A 20,130-nucleotide genomic window follows, 5' to 3' on the forward strand; every position below is an offset into this window, starting at 1 on the left:
TTTCACAGTATGTTTATAAAATGATTGAGAGTAGACATGAATCTGGATAGTGGGTAGCACAGTCCAACGCCTCTCTCCTTGGGACCTACGAAAGGTAATTTTACAGTCATTATTGAAGGTGGGATCTGATTGAGTGTGTGTAATTATATTTCTGAACACAGTGAATTTTACACAGGAGTTGTATTGTAGTGATAGCAGCTAGTGGTTTTCAGTCTGTCCTGCAGATATGGGCTGGGTGGCTGGGGGATAAAAAACGAAGCTGGATTTGATTTTATCTCTTAAGATTCTGACTCATATATAGCTTGGAACCACTGATTTGGGCCATTTTTTACTTACACACATTCTTTATTAATTTAGATAGATACTGATTAGACTATAGTAGAGTGAAAATCAATTTAGACACTCTGCTTAACATTTTACCCTGGTACTTATTTAAAAAAATTTTTTTTTAAATGTTTATTTCTGAGAGAGATTCAGTGTTTGTTTATTTTTGAGAGAACAGGAGCAAAGAGGGGCAGAGAGAGGGAGACATAGAAAGCAGATCAGGCTCCAGGCTCTGAGCTGTCAGCACAGAGCCTGACACTTGAACAACCCAGGAACCGTGAGAGGATGGCCTGAGCCGAAGTCAGATGCTTAACCGACTGAGCCACCCAGGCACCCCGTACCCTGATACTTATTTTTAAATGTTTGTTTATTATGTTGAGGGAGCATGAGTGAGGGAAGGGGAAAGAGAGAGAATCCTAAGCAGGCTCTGTGCTGTCAGCGCAGAGCCTGACACAGGACGCAAACCCATGAACCATGAGATCATGACTAGAGTTGAAATCAGGAGTTGGACGCTCAGCTGACTGAGCCAACCACACACCCCTTACCCTGATATTTATAGCAGCATTATGTGGAAATGGCCCATGTGTCCATTGACTGATAAATGGATAAAAAAATGTGGGGTGTGTGTACACACACACACACTGGAATATTAGTCAGCCATAAAAGGAAAGAAATCTCTCCATGTGCAACGACATGGATGGAGCTAGAGCATTAATGGTGAGCGAAGTAAGTCAGTCAGAGAAACACAAATACCATATGATCTCACTCATGTGGAATTTAAGAAACAAATGAGCAAAGGGGCAAAAAGAGAGGCAAACCAAGAAACAGACCCTTTTTTTCTTTTTCATGTTTTTATTTAAATTCTAGTTAGTTAATATATAGTGTAATATTGGTTTCAGGAGTAGAATTAAGTGATTCATTACTTATAATACCAAATGCTCATCATAACAAGAGCTCTCCTTAATACCCATCACCCATTTATCCCATCCCCCATCAACCCTCAGTTCTCTATTGTGAAGAGTCTCTAATGGTTTGCTTCTCTCTTTTTTCTTTCCCATATGTTCATCTGTTTTATTTCTTAAATTCCACATATGAGTGGAATCCTATGGTATTTGTCTTTCTGACTTATTTCACTTAGCATAATATACTCTGGTTTCATCCACATCGTTACAAATGGTGAGATTTCATTCTTTTGATGGCTGAGCAATATTCCCTTGTGTATATACCACATTTCCTCTATCCATTTGTTAGTCAATGGACATTTGGGCTCTTTCCATAGTTTGGGTATTGTTGATAATGCTGCTGTAAGCATCAGGGTGCATGTACCCCTTTGAATCTGTATTTTTGTATACTTTGGGTAAATACCCAGGAGTGTAGTTGCTGGATCATAAGGTGATTCTGTTTTGAACTTTTTGAGGAACCTCCATACCATTTTCCAGAGTGGTTGCACCAGTTTGCATTCACACCAGTGTAAGAGGGTTCCTCATTCTCCACATCCTCGCTAGCATCTGTTGAGAAACAGACTTAAAAAAAAAAAAAAAAAAAAAGGTTTTATTTATTTTTATTTATTTTTGAGAAAGAGAGCACAAACAGAAGAGGGGCAGAGAGAGAGGGGACAGAGGATCCGAAGCAGGGTCTGCACTGAGAGCAGTGAGCCAAGTGTGGGGCTCGAACTTACCATGAGATCATGACTTGAGTTGAAGTCGGACACTCAACCGACTGAGCCACCCAGGTGCCCCAAGAAACAGACTCTTCATTACAGAGAACAAACTGATGGTTAACAGAAAGGAGGTGGGTGGAGGATGGGAGAAATAGATGATGGGTATTAAGGAGTGTATTTGATACGGTGAGCACTGGGTATTGTATGAAACTGTTGAGTCACTGCATTGTATACCTGAAACTAATATTGCACTGTTAACTGGCATTTAAAACTTAAAAATTTTACAAATCAAAAAAAGTGTTGAATTGGTTGGGAACCATTTCATTCATAAAACACCATCATCTGACTAAATAGAATATTTTATTTTGTTATTTTTTTATTAGAGACATGTGCTAGTGGGGAGAGGGGCAGATGGGGAGAGAGGGAAAGAGAGGGAAAGAGAATCTTAAGCAGGCTCCACACTTAGTGTGGAGCCCCATGCGGGGCTCAATCCCATGACTTTGGGATCATGATCTGAGCCGAAATCAAGAGTCAGGTGGTCAACCGACTGAACCTCCCAGGTGCCTGTTATCCATCAGACATCTGACTAAATAGAATTTAACACATTCAAAATTTCTTTTACTAACACACCATGATCAGTATTAGGAAATTGATCACATTTGGCCAGATGGTAAGAAATGCCTTTTTAACTTGGGAAATGCTCATTAACTCTTGAGAGACGGTAGAGTAGGATTAAATTTAGGATCATTAACTTCCACAGCAGTGAATGTTTTCAGTTCTGTATGTTGTGGAAATTCTGAGGCAGTGATAGGAGAAATGAAAATGGCACCGAAGAAGATAAAAAGCAAATTCTCAAAGTGTGACCCAGAGATACTTGGGGTCTCCTGAAACTTTTCGAAGAAGTTCACGAAGTCAAAGCTATTTTTATAATAATACCAGGACACAGTTTGTCCTTTTTCTGCTCTCATTCTGTCCTGAGTAGACAGTGGTGGTTAACAAGGGTCAGCTGATGGTGGTGTAGTGTGTACTTGTGTATTCTTGTTTTAAAAATGTCTGCTTTAATTTCTATAGTAAATATTGATTAATATATACATAAAAATTATTTGAGATTCTCGATTTTTAAGAGAGTAAAAGGATTCTGAGGCCAAAAGTTCAAGAACTAGTAGCCAAAAAAAAAAACATAGTAGGCCAAGTTAGAGAATTATTTTAAAGGAATAAATTATGAAAGTTGACAATTAATACCTACTTTATTGTAAAAGTATTCAGATAAAAAATTTTTAATTGCTTCAGTCTGTTACTCAGAAGTAACATTATTACTAATGGTATGAAATACATCTTTTCTAGATTTAACTTTATTGTTCATAATCATGCATGTTTATTGGAAAAAATCGTGCTGCATGCACGGTTCTGTGCTTTACTTTTTTAAAATTAACAGTATATCTTAAAAATTAATGTGTAGATGTATCTTATTTTAGTCACTGTAGGTATTTTGTTGATTGGGTATGGTGTAAATTACTTGTTCAACCTTTTTAAAAAAAGTTATTATTTCGGTTATTTCTAGGCACTTGATTGTGTGTAAAAAAAAAAAAAAAAAAAGCAATGATGAAAAATTCCTAAAGAAAACACTAGCCACTAGAATCCAGTACTTTAAGAAGAATCCAGTATTTTAAAAGAATAATATGTGATAACAAAGGGATGCCTCTTAGGAATGCAGTGGTTTGATTTTAGAAAATCTATTAAAATTATTTATATTAATAATTGAAAGGTGGGAGGGAACCCCTGTGATCATCTCATTAGGTGCTAAATCCATTCCTAACAGAACAAAAACTGTTAGCAAAATTGGGAAGGATAGATAATTAAAAACCGAGAACCGGGACCATGTATGATGTAAAAACTAGGAGGGTTCTCATGGAAGTGAAAAACATTTGGGTTTGTGTTCTAGCTCCAGCCACTGTGTCTCAGTGAGTGTGGTGTTTGTAGTCTCATGTAGCCTCAGCATCTTCATTTCAAAAGCATTAATATAGGTACTACTCTTTCTGGAGTCATAGGGTTGTTATGAAAATTATGTGAAGTTTATGTAAAACTCCTTAGCACACAGTAAGATTCTACATCACTTAAGGGATAATTTGTTATTTAAAGGAAGGGAAAACATAGCGAGTATCATAAGAAGAGAAATTGCCTATTTTAGTTCTATTCTCACGTTTTTTCTGCCTTAAATAATGAGTTGTTTGTGCTACATACTTGCACGAATCACGGTAACTTCTAAGATCCCGTTTAGAATTCTAGTTAGACCTCAGATGGAGTCAGCACAGTGATCAGGAGTATAGACTCTGGAGCCAGGGCTGCTTGGTTCACATATTGGCCCTGCCACTTTCTGACTTTGCAGTGGTCGTCATTATCTACCCTCTTTGTGCCTCAGTGTTCTCAGGGGCGGATGATAATATAGATGGATCATGTAGCACACTTGTTAGGTTTAAAAGCTCACTAGGATTAATAAATATACTCATCGTTGCACTTCGCGTGTAAGTAGAACTGTACAAACATTAGTTATGGCTGTGATGATGGCCTGGCTACATTATTTTCTTTTGAATTACAAAATAACCAAATGTTCATTTTAGGAGAAAGAAATAAGAGGTAAACCAAAAGGGAAAAAAAACAAACAGGAACATTCTAAAAATCCTACCCTTCAGGCAAAGTTAACGATGTAATTTTGCTGTGAATTCTTCTGGACTTTAGAGGGCATATAAAGAAGTCCTTCCTTCCTCCCTTTTCTCCCCTTTGTTCCCTTTGCCACTTTCCCCGTCTTTTTCCATTTGTTCTACCATTTGCTCAACAAATACTGCGCATATGCTGTGTGCCAGGTACTGTGCTGTGACACTTGGATTATAGTGGTGAACAGTGACGTGGACCTTGTCCTTGTGGAGTTTAGAGTCCATAGTGGGAGAAACACATTTTCTGTCAGAATAACAGAGAGCTGGTCATAAACTGATAGGTTCTCTGTAAAGGAAATGTATTGGGAAGGTTGTTGAAAGACTCTGTCTAATCTGGGTGTGTGTCTTGATGTTGGTGTACCTCTCCCAATTGGAATAAGAATTGAACAGAGCACTGAATTATATAAAAGTATATTGGAATATCAGCACATGTGATTATACACAAGTAAAACATTTTTGTAAATAAAAAACACATTTGCAATTCATATCACATACACGAAGCTGACTTAACGTAAAGCTTCTGTAGATAAATAACCAAAGACTAATAGCCAACCAGGAAGGAGAAAAAGTTATGTATAGACTGCTCTTGGAAACACAGATAACTCTTAGAAGTAAAAAAGAACAGGGCACCTGGCTGGGTGAGTAGATTTCAGCTCAGGTCATGATCCCAGGGTCATGGGCTCGAGCTCTGTATCGGGCTCTGCACTGAGCATGGAGCCTGCTTAAGATTCTCTCTCTCTCCTCCTGCCCCACTCGCATACTCACTCTCTCACTCTCTAAAAATAAAAAGTAAAAATAAGCTCAGCTTCACTTATAATAAGAGAAATGTAGTTCACAATTATAATGGGGTGGTTTTCACTTATCAGATTGGTAGAGATCAAAGTGAATTAATAAGACTGTGTTGACAAAGTTGAGGGGAACCAAGCTCATTAATGCATGTATATGCATAAATCAATACAGTTTGTTAGTATGACAGAAATCACAAATGCACTTTCCCTTTGACCCAAAAATATCACTTCTGGGAATTTAGCCTATAGTTATTTATTACAGCATCATTTGTAGTGATAAAATATTAGGAACAATTTAAATGTCCATCACCAGGGGATGGTACTGGTTAAGTAAATAATGATCATTCATATCACGTACTTCACATCAATTATGTCTTCATACCATGGTAGCTTTTTATGTACTGAATATACGTGAAATAATTATTAAGTTGTATTATGTGACAGATGGCACAGAATTGTGTGTATTGCTTGCCACCATTTATGGGAAAATGTATTTTTAAAATACACACTGGGTTATACATAGAATATCTATGAAAGAGCATATAAGAGGTGGGTAATAGTGGTTCCCTCTAAACAGGGTAACAGGTGAGAAAGAGATAGGTTTTTGTTGTATATGTATTTTTCTCTGCCTCTGAATTTACGTGTTAATTATTTTCAAAAAGTGAAATGGGCTTTTATTTATTTATTTTTTAATGTTTATTTATTTTGAGAGAGAGGGAGAGAGTGCAAGCAGGGGAGGGGCAGAGAGCAAGGTAGAGAGAGAATCCCCAGCAGGCTCCACACTGTCAGTGAAGAGCCCAGTGTGGTACTTGAACTGACAAACTGTGAGATCATGACCTGAGCTGAAATCAAGAGTTGGATGCTTGCTTAACCCACTGAGCCACCCAGGTGCCCCTGAAATAGTCTTTTAAAAGTCATAGGGCAGTGAGTGAACACAAATAATATATGTAGTGATCTTGATTAGAAAGAAATTCTGGTTTGAAAATCTTTTTCATTTTGATCTTCTTGTGAGATCTTTTCAGACTTTTATGACCGACTCTTGCCTTTGAGGCTTTGCTACCCTTTCTGAAAGGTTTCCCCTGTTGTCTTCCCTTTCTGTAGTTAGGGAAAATGAGGCTGACGATCCCATGCCGTGCAGTGACTTGTACACATCTACAGTGTTTTGATGCTGCCCTTTATCTGCAAATGAATGAGAAGAAGCCCACCTGGATTTGTCCTGTGTGCGACAAAAAGGCTGCCTATGAAAGTCTAATTTTAGATGGGTAAGTGTATCCCAGCATAAGTGTTAGCTGTGGAAACGTGCAGTACAGTCTCATGTAACTTGTAGTCTAGCATCATGTTATCCTTTTTATCATTGGCTTTGTTTTGCTAAATTTCACGAGGGATATTCGTCTGTTGCTTTCTTGTAATGCCTTTGTCTGGTTTTAATGCTACAGTAATCCTGGCCCCATACAAATGAGTTGGGAAGTGGTGGTATTTTGTCTCCTCAAATATTTGGTAGAATCCCCCAGTGAAGATGGTTGGGACTGGGGTTTTCTTTGTGGTAAAGTTTTTCACTACAAATGCAGTTTCTTTAATATACGTAGGGTTCCTCAGGTGATCTGTTTCTTTCTGAGTGAGCTTCAGTCTGACCAGAAGGTTGTCAGTTTTACTGAAGGTTGTTAGCCTTTTGTTTTGATTGATTTTCCTCTTTTTCTATTTTATTTGTTTCTGTTCTTTGTTGTTTCCCTTTTTGTGTGTACTTTCATTTTAATTTGCTCTCTAGTTTCCTTTAGGTAGAAGCTGAGGTTTGATTTGAGTCCTTTCCTAATATAAGAAGATTAATGCTATAACTTTTCCTTCAAGTACTGCTTTAGCTATATTCCACAAATTTTATTAATTTTCATATTCAGTTCAAAATACCTTCTAATTTATGTTTTTATGTTTTCTTTGTCTCATTGGTGGTTTTGTTTAGTTTCCAAATATTTGGGCGTTTTCCACATATTTTTCTGAAGATTCAGATTTCATTATGGTCATAGAACATAATTTGTATGCTGAGTTCTTTTAAATTTATTGAGACTTTTTAATGGCCCTAATGCTCCTTTCCCCACCCCTATGACATTTTTTCTTGATAATAAGGTTATAAATTATTTTTTGTATAATAACCTTTATATTTGCTCATGTCTGTTTTGTATGTTATGCTGGAGGTTGCTCTTTACTACCAGTCCTGGCTAGGAGGCTCCAGGTGTCTATTTAGTCAACTGGTTTCTTAGATGATATTCAGTAAACCCCTTAAAGATCTAAAACCTAGGAGGGGAAGGGGGGGGGGGGTGTGTAACAGCTGTTGTAAAGTGTGAAGTATTGAAACACCAAAACAAACAAAAAGGTCAGATAGCATCACTTTTGTCTCCAAGGCAGTATGTGTTACTTAGCTCACCTTTGAACAAAGCCATGGATTACATTTATGCACTTCTTAATTGGTTTATAGGCTTTTCATGGAAATTCTCAATGACTGTTCTGATGTGGATGAGATCAAATTCCAAGAAGATGGCACTTGGTGTCCAATGAGACCGAAGAAAGAAGCTATGAAAGTGTCCAGCCAGCCGTGTACAAAGATAGAAAGTATGTGCAGGATAGCCACGGAGAGCAAAGCAATGAGACCCCTGCACCGTTGTCTTTATCGTTAACTTTGGCCACTAGACCTGCATTTGGAGCTTTGTTTGTGAACTGTATCTTTTGATCGTCTGTTACATACGTAATTTCCCTCAAGCGGTTTTTACTCTTACCTTAAGAAATTTGGTAAAGTGTATGTCACCTTATAATTAGCTTTTTCGTAGTATATTTGTCATATATAAAGTAAATGAAATAATCACCCCAAGTCATTTTAATATAATGTGTTTGTTACAGAGTGAAAAGTTATAAATGACATTTTTATGGATAGCTTTCAGAATTTTTTTTGAAACTTTTGGGGGAAACCCCAAGTTTAGGTGTCCTTAGGCCACATAATCCATCAATGGAGGGTACACGCAGGTGCTCACAGGTTAGTTGCTAACGAAGTGAACAGACTGTTTCCATTTCTTTGTGGGAAGAAATTTGACTGTTGCCTTTACCTAGGATGTATGCTTAACCTTCAACTCCCTATATCTGCCCACACTGAGTGGGGAAACTAAGGGACAGTTATAATAATTGAACCCATAGGTGAACTGTATGTTTCTTCTTATCTGACCATGTCCACTCACTGCATTTGAGTTTTGTGTTGATTATATTTGACATTCTAACAATATAATGAATAGTGAGTATTCAGAGTAAAAAGTAAAAGTCACTATTTTATGTCACTATTAGTCATTCTTTTGGGGCACCTGGGTAGCTCAGTTGGTAAAACATGGGACTCTTGATCTTAGAGTCATGAGTTTAAGCCCCCATTGGGCATGGAGCCTATTTAAAAAAAAAAAGAAATCATTCTCCTTGATTGTTACCGAACCTGTAGGTAGAATGATCAAGGTTTCCCTCATCTTTGAGAAGAATAGTGATTTAGTTGAGTAGTAGCTGCTGCTTTTCCACTATCAGCCAGCCTTAGTTTTCTGTTAAACAGATTATAGGGCATAATGTAATTTCTGTGAAATGGTGAGTTAACATATGGTAGGTATATGTGGGCAGAAAGGAGAACCTAAGTGATCAGTAGATGGTTGATAAGAAGAGCTTCAAATATCTGAATAACTTAAATGAGAGGTTTGGAGTTTTTTCAGTTCATCGAGGTGAACATTTTTATCCAGTTTTGGCTTACAGAGAGGGGCCTATACATGCTTTGACATGGGTACTGCTTTGCTGTAATGGAAGTGCCTGATTCTGACTCAACACTGCCACACGTCTATGAGAATACACAGCTAGTGAAGCCACATACTTTTGTCTGTGACTGGAGATTGGACCCCTAACCCCAGGCTGTCTGTAAAATGATTGCTTACCTGGGGAGACAGCTTGAGCAGCAGGATCTGAACAGATTTTTTGGCAGTACTGGGGAGATAGCTAAGAGCATGCTGTGCAAAGGAGGTTTTGACTGTCTGGCAGGGCATAGAGCTCTCACCTTTTCTCCCAGGTGAGCAGTCATTTTATAGATAGATGTCCAGAGTTAAGGAGTTAGTCTCCATCCATAGAGCAGAGTATGTGGCTTTTTACTGGCTGTATATTCTCCTGGATGTGTATTGCACCTTTGATTTTTTTTTTTTTTCTTTTCCTTCTCTTCCCTACATCAGGTTCAAGTGTCCTCAGTAAGCCTTGTTCAGTGACTGTAGCCAATGAGACAAGCAAGAAGAAAGTGGATGTTATTGACTTGACTATAGAAAGCTCTTCTGATGAAGAGGAAGACCCTCCTGCCAAAAGGAAATGCATCTTTATGTCAGAAACACAAAGCAGCCCAACCAAAGGGTTTGTTAATTTATAGTTCACTATTGTTTATTACACTTGGAACTAACTGTTCTTGGTATAGGTTTGTAAATGTCTCTTTGAGAGTTGCATAACCGTAGAAGGCTCTTTTAATTTGCCTTTGTTCAGTTGAAATCTTTTCAAGAGAGCACATTGTTTAAAGGAAAGAAAATTTTGATGAAATTATTTACATCTTTGGGAAGTGAGAGTTCAGGTCTTCTCATGTCTAAGTATTTATTTCATATTTGATCCTTTTTGTCATTTTCTTGAACCAATTTGTAAGGAGTATATTTGGCGTCACAGAACAACATGAGGAAGCCTGGTGTAAAATGGAGTGTGGAATTGGGAATCTAACAAGTGTGGATTCCAATTTTGACACCATTGCATACTCGTCCTGTGATCTTGGATGAAATACTTGTTTGAGCCTCTTTTTTGTGTTCTGTAAAATGGGGTTAAATGATGCCTACCTCATAAAATTATTTTCAGGTTTCAGTAAGATAAGGAAAGAGTTAAATTGATTGCCTTCCCTTTTCATCCTCTCCAGGGCAAACTATGGGCAAGTAAATGCATTCTAGCATGTAGTTTTTATGATTCATCTGGTAGAAGCTGTTACTGTCCTGTATAGTGACAGGTCTGAATACTTAGCAATAGGTGCTTCTAAAAAATTTTGGAACCTGCAAGAAAGTAGCAGAGGGTTCCCTTGACATTCCTTGAACATATTGTTTCAGACTTGGGTGTGCCAGTCTTGTCCTTTGGGCCTCTCAGTGCACTTACTTTTTCTAGTGGCTTTATTGGGTCGTTACTTATATACCATAAAAATGTCCCATCTTAACTATTAAGTTGCCCAGTTCATTGATTCTAATAAATTCAGTTGTCCAGTCATCATCATAATTCCGTTGTAGAATATTTCCAACACCTAGTTAACTTCTCTCTTGTTCATTTGCAGTTAATCCCCATTCATACCCCTAAACTAGGCAATTGTTGATCTTCTTTCCATCTGTATGAATTTGCCTGTTCTAGACATTTTATATAAATGGACTTCTCTGCATTTTGCTTTAAAAAGTCTGTGAGTTGCAGCTACCCAGCTCGTTCCATGAAATCAACATAATTCCTAGTACCCAAATGAGATTTGTACATTAAATACCGTACAGAATGAAGCTGGCTCATATTAGAAAACTCCATGAGAGTTCTCAGTTCAATCTTAGGAAATCATTTAATTGTATATTCAAACAATATCCATCCTTAGGACAAAGTAGGGTACCTTCAGGAATGCTTTATTATTAGGAAATACATTGATAAAATGAATCTTGTCATAAGGATGACTGTGAAGTCATCTTAGTGGATTCTGGAAAGGTATTTAGTTCATCAGTAGCCATTCCTGATAGGAACTCTTTGAAATGTTAGAATTCACAATGGTTTGAAAGGTTTACCACTCTGGAGCTGATTTATTCTTAGGCTACGTTAATGAAAGAAGCATAGTGTCCAGGATATATACCCATGCTAGTTTTATTCTGTTTATGTCTAAGTTATTTTCACTTAATACCATCTTAGTCCGTGTTGATCATCAGGAGATGAGAACAGGCTGGTAAATTGTGCAGATTGTAACATGATGGATGGATGGGTCTTCGGACCGAAGTTGTTAAACCAGGACAAGAGAATATGTGAATGTGCGAATATCTTGTAATTCTTAAAAGGGAATCGTTGATGAAGAGGATTAAGTTTATTCTTTGTTACAATATTTGGGAGATCTAAGTCCATTGGAGGAAAAGATAACATGGAAAGACTTTCCATAGGAGCTGAACACTAGGAAAGTTGATGTTTTATACTAAAATCACATCTTCTCTGTCGAGGTAGAGTGGATGCCACCTGTCCCAGCGGGTATCATGGATCCAGACTTATGCTCTGATTAGGTCACCTCTGTAATCCTTTCCAACTCTTAATGCTTTTCTGGTTTTGTTCCTGGTCTTCCTTTCCATATTCTGTCTTGTGGCTCAGCATCCAACATTTTCATGGTTTTCCATTGCTGTAGAAGTTTATCATATGACTTCTTGGCCAGTGATAGTAAGCAAATGAGAAAGAATAGAGAATAAGAAAGCAGGAAAAACTTGCCTTCAGTTAAATCCCAGAGGTCTGAGCAGTTATTTTTTAGGAGGTACTGTTTTAGTAAAAATTACTCTTAAGAACAATTTCACAGTGCATCAAGAAGTAGAATGCATTCCACCTAGACATAACCTGTGTTAACATTTTGACGGGAATCCTTTTAGCCTCTTTCCTTATGTACCTATTGTAGTCCTTAAATGCATCATACAGTACCAATCAGAAGAGACCGACACCTTAACCTAAGACTTAGAGAAACCTCTGATATTTTTGTACATGGAAAGATAATTTTAAATATCGTATCCCTACCACATTCTCTGAGCCAATGAATGATTGCTTTGTCATTAATAAGGTATTCTAAAGACAGAAATGGACTCTTGAATAGAGATAAATATGTATTTCTGTGGATTAAGACTCATTAGCAATTGGTAGCAAAATTGAGTCTTTTTTATGCTTGTATGATAAATTGGGAACATACAGGGAATTTCAGGTTTATGGATAAATATTCAAGGTATTGAACTGTTAACTCATTTTCGGACATCTAAATGTGGGCCAACTATGATGAATTCTATGATCCAGTGCACATTGTAGAATACTATTTGGTGTCCAGCAATGTTCCAGCAGTTTATCTTTGTGCTGTGATGTTATAGGTAAAGCTACAAAAATTTCAAGCAGATACATACACAGGCATATGTATACATTAGGCATATGTACCTAATGTATACATATGCCTGTGTATGTATTTGCCAATTCCATGAGGAGGCAGTAACATGTTACAAACTTTAAATTTTTCTTATTACTTTATAGCATCACATTTTTATACCCACAGTTCCGTCAGATATAGCCATTTACATTTCTCCATGGTCTCTGTTATTCCATTTTTATAAATGCATCTATTTTTTGCATAGACATTAGAATCCTTTACCTTTCTGAATGTTGTCTTTGTGAATATTCTGATTAAAACCATAATCTGCTACCAGTACATAATTTGATAATGGTAACAAATGGCTAATTTACCCATTCTATAAAAATTGAATTTGTGTTAATGGTTACAAAGTTCAGCTAATAGAAATTAATCTACATTAGTTTTTCAGATGTTTGCTGAGGTTTTAGATGTTGATCTAATAATTTGTACCTTCATTGGATTTTGACATTTTCACATATTGTGACAGTCAGCGTTTTGTATTGGAGAAACAAGGAGTAGTTACTTAATCATTTAAAGTTTCATGTTATGAGGTCAGAACCTATGCAATAATTAGATGTTACTGTGATGATAGTGAGTTGGGACACTGACTTGACTGTACAGGTGTAAGTAATGGGGCTTGGAGGAAAGGAGTTTTGTTATTGTCGCCTATAAATCTGATTCAAGTTCAGGGTTCAGTTCAGGGTCAAGACAAAAGACACTTTCAGTATGAGATATGAAAGAAAGAGAAGGGGGAGCAGGAGGAAGGTAGGCACAGACATGCATGTGTGTGTGTTTTGGGGGGGGGTGGGTGTCTGTCTTCAAAAGCTTATCTCTTACATTTAAAAAATACGATTAAGATATTAATACTATGAGATAGAATAATCAGAGCCACTCTTTTAATCCCCTCCTCAGCATGAGCACGCCAGTCTCTTTCCTTTTTACCCCCTCTGCCCCCTGTTTCAGATACGTATTCCCATGTTGATGGTAGGATCATGTGTAATTTGAAAACGCTTTTGGTGATTACTTGTTGTACTTTTCATCCCTGTAGAGGACCACTGTTTTCAAACTTCTAGGAAAAGATGTGTTTTAATACAACATAACTTATTTGATCTCATCCCCAGTTTGTTCTTTCCCCCTCCAGAGAATCTGCCTTTTCTAATATTGTTCACCTCCTGGTTGTGATTTTAGGTCTCTAGGTAACAGTGGAGACCAGGAAGCCTTCTGATTCTAAGTTAGGCAGGTTGCTGTTTGGATGATGACTTCCATCTTCATCTACCTCTGGAAAATGTGTTTGAAATGGCAGGCTTCTGTTAATTGTCTCAAGTGTATTGTTCCCGGTGGATCCACTTTTAAGACTTCGGAACTCTGACCTGTGTTATTTATTCATTATTCTGAGAATAACACAGTTGTCAACATAGCCATATATGTACTCTGAAGATGCCTTCCTTTTCCACATTTCCAGTGACATCCATATTTTTGACAGATAGTGTAGAGTAAGAGCTGGACAAGATCCTCGTGTCATCATGCAAACTGGTTTTAGAATGACTCCAGTGCCTAAATAGGTTGTGATTATTTAAATGGTTTGAGGTTTAAATTGAGGTCATGAGATATTTTGTCAGTTGTTTAGGGTATGAAAAGTGTCATGAAACCATGTCATCAATTCTTACCGTTCGTATTTAATAATCTGAGCAGTGACAAGAAGAGTTCCAGCCAAAGGAAAGGACGCCTAGAGGTCCTCACGGTCCTCTTGGTCTAGCTTTGTGACCATGGTCCTAAGTTTCTGTTGGCTTCGTTTTTGTAATGGTCCCTCCCAGCTACATAATTCTGTGCCTCTCTCATGAAGCTTATAGTAAGTAGTTCATTGGCAGTGCTTTGGGATGCCAGCATTAATGTCCCTATGTCTCTGTCCCGTCTCCTTTTTTTTTTTTTTTTTTTTTAATAATAAAGTTGTATTTTTCAAAATGTACAGTTGGTGGAACCTATTTATACCTCTTTACTAGCAGCAAGGCATCTCCACCCTTGGTGTTTCTGGTGTAAATCATTTGAACTCTATGTTTTGAAAACAGTTTAATGAGTCCTTTACTAAGGAGCTCCTGAAGGGGGCTGCCCTGGCCAGGGAATTGCAAATCTTCAATTTCTTAGAGACAGCCGCTGGGGTTAGAGATGGGAACTTCCTTGCAGAGTTTGTCATGTGTGGCCTTGTCAAACAAGACCAGGTTAGTGATCTGAGATCCCAAACTTTGCCTTTGGACTATTTCTTTTTTGGTCTTGCCCCCAGATTGGTTCAGTGGGTCTTTTGCCTTTCTTGTCTGATTTGCCTGCCTGTTTTTCTTCTTGTCGTCCTTGGGTGGCATCAGGAAGCTCAGAGAGTAGCTGCTACCACTGCAGCCTCACCAGGATGATGGCCAGAAGGGATGGCCACCATCAGCCATAGGGTCCATCACATTGCTTATACTGTCTTGTAAGGTTCTAATTGTTTAACCTGGGCTAAGAGAAAATGAAAGCTCAATAGAAGAATGCAAAATCATCTCTTTATTCCTGAGCATTAGAAAAAATATGATTAACTAAACTGCTTCTTGAAATTATAAAGCTGTAATTTGTGTGTGTGTGTGTGTGTGTGTGTGTGTATCTATTAATCAGTTAATGTATTTTTAAAGTGTATTTAATTTGTATTCTTAGTAGCATGATTAGTTAATTTCAAAGTCTATAAACCCTCTTAGAGTAGATGATATCATAGTAACTTAACATTTTTATTTCTGGATGTTTTATATTAAGTCTTGAGAAATCATCTTATTCTAATTTCTGATTGCTGCCTATCGGCAGGTTGGCTGGCGTTAGGATTGGCAATGTTGCCTCAGGTGATTCTCAGATAAGATTGCTAGTAATTAACACAGTTCAAGTTAGAATGGAAGAAATTCTGGTTGAACTGTATATAATAAATAGCTTTACTTATAAAGGTGCCGTGATTTAAATCCAATCTTAGGAGGCCTCAGTTTATTTCTAACTTTTTCTTTTTTCTTTTTTTTAACATTTATTTATTTTGAGAGCAAGAGAGAGTGAGTGAGTGAAAGCAGGGGAGGCGCAGAGAGAGAGGGAGAGACAGAGAATCCCAAGCAGGCTCCACACTGTCAGCGCAGAGCCTGATGTGGTGCATGGTCTTGTGACCTGTGAGATCGTGACCTGAGCTTGAAATCAAGAGTCACTTAACCGGCCGAGCCCCCCAGGTGCCCCTCTGTTTCTTTCTAGATTCAGTTACTAATATCCACATCCATGTTACACATACATTCATAAAAGCATATGTAAAATATATTTCTCTCTGCGGATGAAAGTTTTATGTATTCCTCCAGCACCACACACTATGTTTTAATGCCAACTTGCTCTTATGTCACAGCTGCTGTTGAGAGCCAGCATACGTTCATGTTAAAATGAAGACTGTTATGAAAGAGGAGAGTAGAGTGGAGTACTGTGTAGTGAGTAGCCGCCATGTAGTTGTGTTGAAACTTAGTGCGCTGACGACTGAGAATGCCCGGTGGTGCAGCCCTTCTCTCCTGTGAACTAACAGCCAGATTGTTTGTAATTTCCCATGCTATTTAAAACAGGGTTCTCATGTATCAGCCATCTTCTGTAAGGGTGCCCAGTGTGACTTCGGTTGATCCGGCTGCTATTCCGCCTTCATTAGCAGACTACTCAGTACCATTCCACCACACGCCAATATCAAGCATGTCATCAGATTTGCCAGGTATGTGAAGAGTTGTTTTCTTTTGCTACCAAGTTTTATTTGTTTTTCCTCTAAATCTGGGGAGCGAACGTAGTGTTACAATTTAAACGGAAATACTGAGGAAATTTGAAGCCTTCATATAAAAGTCGTATCTGTTTTAATATATCACATTCGATTCCTGTCATTTTAACTACAGAGCAATCTGTGGATTACTGATGATAGGAAATCCAGTAGGACGGTAGGAAACTTCTTTAGGGGTTGCTCTCCCTCATGAGGAATTTGTACTCGGAGACACCGTCTTTGTCATCGAAGCTTCGCAGGTTCGGTAGAGTGTTTTCTCATAATCTTCTCGGTAGCCCATCACAGCTTTAGAACGTACTGGTGTACCACAGGGTTAACGTTATCAGTGGCTTTGCCCTGTGAGGCTTTTTTGCTCTGTAAAAATAGGATCTACCAGCTCTTTCCTTAGAGCACTGCTTAATATTTAGGGATATCTTTTGAAAAAGTCAAGGCTGCTCGAATAACCTTAGAACCAAGGCCATATTATGAAATTTGGAACTCCCCCACAGACCCCCCACTTTTCTTCCCTCCATAGCCATTGTTTTTGTAGGCATTTTTGATCAATCAAATTGGAGCAATCTGAAGCCAGTGCCTCTTACATTCATGACTTTCCTTCTTTCCGAAGGGACCTTTTAGTGGAATACCCTTCTCTTTTCCTGTTAATAATCTTCTTTTCTGGATTTGTAAAGTTACTTTTGACCTACAATTTATTTTTCATATCCCTCTATATGAGGCCTTTATTTCAAGCACAGCATATGTTTTGTTGGGCAAAATTTGTGTTGTTGAAACAGTTGATAGTTGTGGTACCTGGCCCAGGGTAATCTTGCCACTTGAAATTTATTCAGATTGTTTGAGTAAAATTTAATGGAGAAGAATAGACTAATAATAGTATCTATCAAAAAATTTCAAAAAACCTACTTAACTGTCTATGTTTACTCCGTATGTACTTGGGGAATTGGCATTTTAAAACTTGGTTAAGTCCAGCGGGCACCAATTAAAAAATATTTGTTGTATACAAAGCTTGATTCTAAGGTACAGGGGCAGTTTCATGGTCCATAAGACAGATGGAAACTCAGAGATACTTAGTTCGTAACTGCCAAGTTTTCCTTTAACTGTGGCTAGTTTTAAAGGAGGTTGAAGAGTGTGTATCATCTTCATATGTGTTACAAACCAACATTCCAGAAGGATTCGTTTTCCTAAAGACCTTGAAATCACAAATAATCCTGAAAAAACTTTTTTGTTTACGAAAGCGACCCTGGCCATTTAGGAATAGAACAGCCACAATCTACAGATCATTTGTTTTCAAATTACGTGAGTCTGGATGAATTTTTAATTTTGGAGAGTTGACATTATTTCAAAGTTTGGGCCTAAGGGGAGACTATAACAAGTGCAGGCAGGCGTAAGAAGCAATAAGTTATGTTAACTGTGTATTTTGTAAAATACGTTCCAAGCTGGTATTAAGGAACTAAGACTGATATGCAGGGCTGATCCTTAGCGAGTGTGAACTAGGATGGTGACACTGCTTATTAGAACGTTGACCTGCTTTCTTACCGTTTGATAAATTGAACAGAATAGGGTCTGTTGTACTTCAGAAGAATTACCAGTTTGTCATCATCTATGAATTATGCAGTAATTGCTACATCTAAATAGTTTAGTTTTTCCTTTGTTTTATTGTTAATGTGCTCTTCTGTAGTTAGTGCTCATTTTAGTTTTTGTGCATAATTTTTATGTAATTAGTCCTACTGTGCAGAGTTTTCATATTTATAAATTTAATAATTTATAATAAAATATTAAATAGAACAAGAATGGAGAGATGACAAAGTTTTAATACATTTCTTAACATTCCTTTTAAACATCATAAATATGAATCTTCTGAATCTGCAGGAGAACAAAGAAGAAATGATATTAATAATGAACTGCAGCTTGGATCATCATCTGATACTGTGCAACAATGAATTACAAAATAAAACAAAAAATTTGTATTTATGGAATGGAAAACAGCTTGATTATTTCAAGAAAGAATATGACTGCCTTATTATTGCTAGTGCCATATTGTCAGGTGTGAATGGTGCTCAAAAGTTGTACATTAAAATTGGAAAGTGCTAAACATTTACACACTTAATGTTTTGTTAAAGTTCATGGCTCAAGTAAGGAAAATGTGGTGTTATTAATAAGACATGTAGAGTCAGTTTCACTTAAAGAAGCATTTAAAATCCAGAAACTACAATTTCATCAGTGTTAATAAAACATTTAGAATGTACCATCTGAATTTTTAACACTATCTGCTTTTTAGTTAAAAATAATTGAGCGTTTTCACCCGTGAAATATGTAGGTGGGCGTAAAAACATATCAATACAACATACTGCAATTGAAACTTACGGTGAAATAAGAAAACAGCATTTTACTAAACTTACAAAAACAAGGCAGTAATGTTTTAATCAGTATTCATGAAACCTCATCTATTTCGTGTAAGAGTTTTAATAGTATACTTAATATGTAAAATGCAGGACTTTGATAATAGTTTAAAGTTTTTTTGTCAGAAGGAATAATATCTGAAATACCACATCAAACCTCAGTGTTAGTGTTTGAGAAAAAATGGTTTCAGTGAAAGTATTTCATTACAATGTTGGATTTTGTATAGAGAGCATCTGCGTAATGCTAGGGAGAAAGTCAAGTTTAACCAAACTTAGAAACATTTCTAGGTGTCTTACTACGGCATTTTATAAGTCACCATATTCAGTTATCTTTGGATAAAGTGTCAAAAGATACAGATCAAGTGTCTTAAATCTCTCATCGGTATATATTGACTGGCACACATGAAGTGATCATCAAAGACAATTAGAGTACATCTGAAGAGCTGAGAATTGAACTAATGAAAAAGTGAAGCATCTTTGCACCTTGCCGGGCAGCCTCCAGTGCTGGAGCTGCACAAACCGTTTGAAGACTCTATCAAGCCTGTATATTTATCTCAATTGGTTATGAAGTGGGGATATTTAAACATGTAGAAAATGAGCATTTTTGAGTGATTTGGCTCCAATACACAATATTGCAAGAGATATTAATACTTCCTTCCTTTAGCTTTATAAAAAAAAAAGAGAAAGGTTTAAGTTATTCAAATGGACTGAGTGATTGAACAGACATTAAAAGTGATTGAACATATAAAATTAAGTAAGCTACAAAAAGCAGAAGCTATTTTAAAAAGAAAAATGTTACACTATTTGAAGCAAAACCAAATTAATAAAATTAAGTCAATTAAAAGACATGCCAATAAACTGTCTTTGTGACTTGGTCAATAGTATGAGATGTTGACTATATAAAATTCAAAAGGTACTATAAGGGCTAGACAGATTTTGAGTTACTCTCTTCAGAAGCACAGGATTTGCTGAACAATATTAATGTGAAGAAACTCTTGGCTTATTGAGATGTCATCTAGTGAGTATCAGTTTAATGGGGAAGTTGTTGGAAAAGTTCGTTGTGATCCCCTTTGTCCAGTTTTGGCTCAAATTCCATTGTATCATATAGCTAGTGACAGGCATATGGAGTGAAAAATCATATTAACAGTTTTTAAAGATGCTTTAGAAACTGATTTCATTGAAATGATTGGTGCTATAGCGTGTATCACTTGATAAGCATTTTTATCATATCCTAAGAGATTATAAGGGAATAAATATACTTTAAAAGAGTTATAA

General features: G+C 37.0%; 1 protein-coding gene and 1 pseudogene across 13 annotated transcripts in view; one reads left to right on the plus strand and one right to left on the minus strand.

Moving 5' to 3' along the window:
- PIAS2 (protein inhibitor of activated STAT 2) overlaps positions 1-20,130 on the plus strand; it is a 104,009-nt gene that overhangs the window by 71,011 nt on the left and 12,868 nt on the right. For 9 of the 13 annotated variants that reach the window (XM_049620128.1, XM_049620126.1, XM_049620124.1 and 6 more), the window contains 4 exons: positions 6,585-6,745; positions 7,951-8,084; positions 9,713-9,884; positions 16,263-16,402. In XM_049620128.1, coding sequence (XP_049476085.1) covers positions 6,585-6,745; positions 7,951-8,084; positions 9,713-9,884; positions 16,263-16,402 — 607 coding nt within the window. Of the gene's footprint in view, positions 1-6,584; positions 6,746-7,950; positions 8,085-9,712; positions 9,885-16,262; positions 16,403-18,325; positions 18,553-20,130 lie in introns of those variants that run through there. The other 4 variants (XM_049620137.1, XM_049620135.1, XM_049620136.1 and 1 more) reach the window with 2 other exon arrangements.
- On the minus strand, positions 14,595-15,491 carry LOC125914636 (40S ribosomal protein S25-like; annotated as a pseudogene).

Source organism: Panthera uncia (genome assembly GCF_023721935.1).
Source record: "Panthera uncia isolate 11264 chromosome D3 unlocalized genomic scaffold, Puncia_PCG_1.0 HiC_scaffold_8, whole genome shotgun sequence".
Classification (NCBI taxonomy): Eukaryota; Metazoa; Chordata; class Mammalia; order Carnivora; family Felidae; genus Panthera; species Panthera uncia.